Source organism: Gadus chalcogrammus, unplaced genomic scaffold (genome assembly GCF_026213295.1).
Source record: "Gadus chalcogrammus isolate NIFS_2021 unplaced genomic scaffold, NIFS_Gcha_1.0 GACHA077, whole genome shotgun sequence".
Lineage (NCBI taxonomy): Eukaryota > Metazoa > Chordata > Actinopteri > Gadiformes > Gadidae > Gadus > Gadus chalcogrammus.
Genome location: NW_026613512.1, coordinates 127,332 through 132,670, shown reverse-complemented (window position 1 = coordinate 132,670; position 5,339 = coordinate 127,332). Strand labels below are relative to the sequence as shown.

General features: G+C 38.6%; 1 protein-coding gene across 1 annotated transcript; it reads right to left on the bottom strand.

The window, feature by feature from the left end:
• Positions 1 to 311: 311 nt before the first annotated feature.
• Positions 312 to 3,282, bottom strand: LOC130378426 (uncharacterized). Its single transcript, XM_056585201.1, has 6 exons — positions 2,648 to 3,282; positions 2,031 to 2,122; positions 1,312 to 1,429; positions 1,107 to 1,211; positions 828 to 992; positions 312 to 670 (listed from the first exon to the last, which is right to left on the bottom strand). The coding sequence occupies exons 1-6, from the start codon at positions 2,703 to 2,705 to the stop codon at positions 378 to 380; spliced, it is 831 nt and encodes a 276-aa protein (XP_056441176.1). The 5' UTR covers positions 2,706 to 3,282; the 3' UTR covers positions 312 to 377.
• Positions 3,283 to 5,339: the final 2,057 nt, after the last annotated feature.

Here is a 5,339-nt window from a genome sequence, read left to right as displayed (position 1 = left end):
GGGATCATATATCAATGTTGTTAATGTCTTAATTTCTTGTATTGTGTTATATGTCAGACAACCTTCTTATATTTTGTACCAGAAATGGTATGTTATAAATGTGGCACTGTTTGAATCTATAAATTGGTTTTATGTGTAGATGGATTGCAAAGAACATGCCTCTCACCAATTTAAATTAGTTGTACTCAAAACAACCAAAGCAAGTGTGTATTTCTCAGAAAATGGTCTGCATGAAGTATACTAACCTGAAGGCCTCATCCATCTGTTTGGTCAACCCCTGGAGCTTTTGTTGCAACAAGCACTTCAGCCCCTCATTGGCCTGCAAGGACATGTTAGGAGGAGGAGAGCCTAAAATGGGAAAAGGGGCTATATTAGATTCATGAGAAAATTAACTGTGATACTGTATGTGAGTTGTATACATTTGTGACCACTGAATCCCTTTGCATTCCAATACTTAAACGTGTCAGTGTTTCAGTTAAATGCCTACTGTGGTTAGACAGGTCCTCCTCAATCTGATGGATCTCTCTTTTGACCGCTTTTGAGGATCCAGTCAGGTAGCGGCAGTGGTTCCTCATCTCCTTAATGAGAATCCCATCCTCTTCCTCGAGTCGAGACAGCAGCATGGTTTTGTCCAAAACCACCTTCTTGGTCTCGAGGGGGATTGTGGATGCTACAACAAAGTAATTATGATGAAGTTAAAAACAAACTTGAGAATTTTTTAAAAATGAACTTCTACTATTCCTGGGGAATAGACAAAATACAAAAGGGACATTGTGTAAAGCAAATAAATAAACTAATACGTTTTACGTGAATAAAAATGCATATACCAGAATCCCATGGCCAAATGGGGAATTCCTGACTGAGAATGGCATCTGCTGTATCAACAGCCGCCGTGTCAGGTACAAGACTGTTGTACGAAGCAATTGCCTCCTCCAGTTTGTGTTTCTCCTTCGTAATAAGGTCCCGTTTTGGCCTGCGATCTTTATTATTGTCTATAAAGCAAAGCAGGGACAAATATATATTTAAAATATTTTATTACTGTGCCACAAATATAAGAAGCTTTATTTCAAAACAATCATCCTACTACTACCTATATAAATACATACCTATGTCTCTGTACAGCTCAGCTTTACGTTGCTTGATCTTTAGGACAAGGCCCTCCATGACCCGCTGCAGCCCCTGTTGGTCCTGGCAATTTGTGGACTTTGGACCTTAATGTAAACATCATTTTCATTTAACACCGTTTCCTTAAATGTATAATGAAAACAGATGAAAGTAAATACATTATTTTGTAGCAACAGAAAAACTCACTGGATGCAGCCCACTCCTCAACCTCCTTCACCCACTGCTTCATCTCCACTTGAGTTGTCTGCAGTGTTGTCAAAAGGTTTTGGAGTTCCTTGCCCACAGCAACTGCCCTCTGCTTAGACTGCAAATATGTATATGCATTATTTTCTGAACAAGACTTTCATTAAGTGTTTACTTGTTCAATAAAGTAGGGTTTTCAATTTGAGGAGTTTTAGCAGCAGTAAGGAGTGTTGACGACAATAAAAACGAAGAGACATTGGTCAGTAAATTCATCCAGTGCAAGTCCTTCAGTGGCAAATGCACCAATCAAATGACAGCATGCAACACCAACAATCACCTTACCCACAAAATATTGAATCACAAGAATCAACCTCTAAAGTGATCTTGGTGGTTAAGAGGTGTGATATAATAATTTCCTCTGATCATTTCCAGGCAGAACTTTGTCACCCACTCCCTCTTTCTACAAATCTCTTGTCTATATGTACTACCGGACAATAAAGTATAAATGCAAATTAAAAATGTATTAACAAATTCAGTAAATAAACAATTACATGTTTCATCACAGACATTTGAAAATGGGTATACATCATGTCTGCTAAAATGATGAAAACACATTATCTCACAGAGTATCCTGTTGATATAAAAAGGGTGTTGCAGCCAAATCTTCTGTACATGTGTACGTGTTAAGTTGTATATGATATTGTATATATATAAAAAAGTACCTTGACATATCTTTTGGCGAGGTATCTGTGCAAGACTTTCACCTTTCCCATGTTCCAACCACGAGCATGAAGCGTTATCATGTCGGTGCGTCCTGAAAGACATAGTTTTACTCTTATTGCATATTCTCGAAGAAAGTTGTCCAATCCCGGGTTGCTTTGAACTCACTTCATTTATTATAAAGTCGTCGGCATGTTTCGGCATGGTAAGTGAAGCTATACGGAGGGAATTCTAGGAATCGTGTAGAACACGTGTGAGAGATAATAACTCTGGCTACTATGGGCCACGGGCAGCGGCCCGTGACCCTTCGCGGGTGTCGCTGAAAATCTCTGGTCCCTTCTGGTAGTGTGCACAGGTAAGGGACCGTCAAGTGGGCGTGGCCTAGTGGGCGTGGTGGCTTCGGCTTCTTCAGGTGATGCCTTCTGTGGTGGAGCCGCCTTCAATAAGGTCTTGCTCCCCTAGTGGCTATGTATAGTATTTACGGCTTATATGTTTGGTCCTGCTTCATTTTGGTCTATGTGTGGGTAGCTTAGATTCTTAAAATACGTAACACTCTTTAGGAATTTACTTGGAACAGAGAACGAGCCACAAATTGAAGAACTTTAAATCTGTTACTCACTTGCTTTTTTCATGTATTTGGTGGTAGTCGCTACACGTGAGAGGTAAGAATTTACCATTTCCACTTCCTCACCAACTGTCAGACCTAAAGAAATGTATTACATTCCTGAATAGCCTCATACTAAATGCAAATCGTTGGCTGTTAATTGAACTCTAATATCTTCCATGAATATCTTTTTTTAATTGCTGTGCAGATTCATTACCCCTAGGATAAACTCTGTTTGTAACCCCATGACCAGTGCCACCATCAGGCCAAATATTCAATTTTAGAATGAATGTATCCCAAGTTCATCTCCTGATCCGATTCCCACCAAATATGTTTGCCTTTCCATAGCAAGGAGGTCGTTGCAGTTATGAGTCATCATTTAGACATATGCTTTTTTAATGTATCGATACGAAACGTTGTTGACCAGCTTACAAATGCACTATTACAGGCCAGTAAAAGCCGTGTGTTCCGTAATTCACTGCGTAATAATAAAATGTTACATAGATGAGTCAGCATTTAATTAATTTGTGTGACAGAAACAACTATATTTCATGGATACATTTAAAGTTTATTCATTTATTTAAATAAATAAATTATGATAGAAACGTTTCAAAACACATACGCCATACTGCACTTGCATTACTGTGCTGTGATTGGTCGAATGTCAGATGATATGGGTCAGAGCCAATCAGAAGCAGAGGCGGGGGCGGGTGTTGAAGGAGCGCGTGTTCACTTATTTTTATGCGGAAAGAACGACATAATTCCCCAACTTAAACCTTGACCGGTAAGACATTTATATAATGTGTTACTTAGATAGTATCAGATCATACAAGAGCAGAATTTATGAGTTAGGCATACAGTTTAATGGTGATTTAAAATAATGAAATTAATAATGCAATAATAATGCTTATAGGCCTAATGATCTGTTAACTTGACAGAAAAGTTTTAAAACCTTTAAACAACATACAATAGGCTTAAAGAAAGAAATACCTCTGCTAATACCTGAACAGCACCATGCTGAACCATTAAATTGGACAGTAATAATATAATAATGTTTTCGTTTGATCAAGAACTATAGCTTCATTCTATTCTTATCAGAAATGAGCGGGTAGGCCCGAAACATCAAGCCATGTGTGGCTTGCAGCAAAACCATGTATGTGGCCTGCAAGACCTGCCCAATATGCAAGGCGAAACAGCCCTATAAAGATCGGCTTGTCAGAGAGAGAAAAATATTTGTTGAACACGGAAAGGCATATAAGGCTTGGGTTAAAAAACACTGCAACAGCATTCATGTTATAGACTCCAGCTTAAAAATGGTAAGTAGCCTACAATCGATGTTCCATCTTGAAATTCTAAAGAGAGAGTATTTAGCCTGTGTGTTCCCTCCTAGTAATAGTAATATGTTTCATACAAATGGAATACCATGCAGTCTTAGCTGAACAGCCATAATCTATTAAGTGTAGTGCTACTTTCCTCCTGTCAGCCCACGTTACAATAGCAGCAGACTGTTGCAGGGTGTATGCTCGGACAATGTGCGCAAAATAACTTAATAACACATGCATTTAATGAAATGAATAACACATATTCCTTGGTGCCCACCAAGGAAGCAGACTATTTGTTGTGAACACGACATAGGTCTAACAAATTGGCTTGAATCTCCAGCCAATTTGTTAGACCTAAAACTGAGTTTTAAAAGATCGCCTCACAGGAGGGCTTAGCCTACTTTAAAAGCTCTGTTTTCAGTAATATTAAGTCTGTTTTCACCGATTTGGTGTTGACATGAGGCCAAATATCTAACTCCAATGTACCTCTCTGATTGAATTATAAGTTTGTATTGATTTGCATTGACTCTTACCTGTAAGGGGGCAAGTGAACCCAAACCATGCAAGAAAAATGCCCACCTATAACAGGGCCCCTTGATGTACTCAAAGTAGGGATCAAGCATTCCAGACATTTATTAAGGTTTTTCTATTGGTCTCCCCTCTGTGTGTAATAAGTAATAAGACTGAGCACAACAGTTTTTTTCCGTACAGCCCACAGATCAACCCAAAATAATGTTTCAATGTTAAACAAATGGATCTCCATACTTTTCTATTGTGATATTCCGACTTCATCACTGTCCTTCGCTAATGATTATTTCAGTTGGACCGGCTTGCTGCACTGGGCTACTTTCCTCTGCTGCTTTTAGGGAAAAAAACAAAAGAAGCTACACAGCCCAAGTGTTCGGCAGCATGCAGATGCAGCTGGATCCATCCTTACAAGAGGACTTACCGTCCGTCGGTCTATGCCAAAATCCTAAAATGTGAGTATTTCACTAACTGTATTGATGATTACACAATAATGTCTTTATTTGTTCAAAAAACTTCTACTGGAGCTTATGTTGTATCCACACCTAGAGACAACCGAAATAGTCTTAAATTGTTAATTTATTTTTCTAACAGTGCACTTTAAAAGGTTTCCCTAGCCAACTGAAAATGGTAAGATGTTTACATTTATCCCCTTAATATGTTTTATTGGACAGTTTAGGTGACCTGGCAATTTGACCTAGTGATTGTTGTTTACCTCAATTGACTGGTGTCAAGTATTTACATTTTACATTTAAAGATAGCAATTCAAAAAGTGAGTAAATAAATGGTCACATTCAGTTTTCCCTTGTGGCTCTTCCTATACAGGAACCCAAAGTGGTGAGGGAGTAGGGATGGAGAGG

What these genes read in the sequence shown, in the direction of transcription:
- LOC130378426 (XM_056585201.1), bottom strand. Translation starts at nt 2,705, where the DNA reads ATGGTAAATTCTTACCTCTCACGTGTAGCGACTACCACCAAATACATG. An exon ending in TGAGGAGTGGGCTGCATCCA is followed by an intron (nt 1,212 to 1,311) that starts GTGAGTTTTTCT and finishes GTTTACATTAAG; the next exon opens with GTCCAAAGTCCACAAATTGC. An exon ending in TGAGCTGTACAGAGACATAG is followed by an intron (nt 993 to 1,106) that starts GTATGTATTTAT and finishes TTTGCTTTATAG; the next exon opens with ACAATAATAAAGATCGCAGG.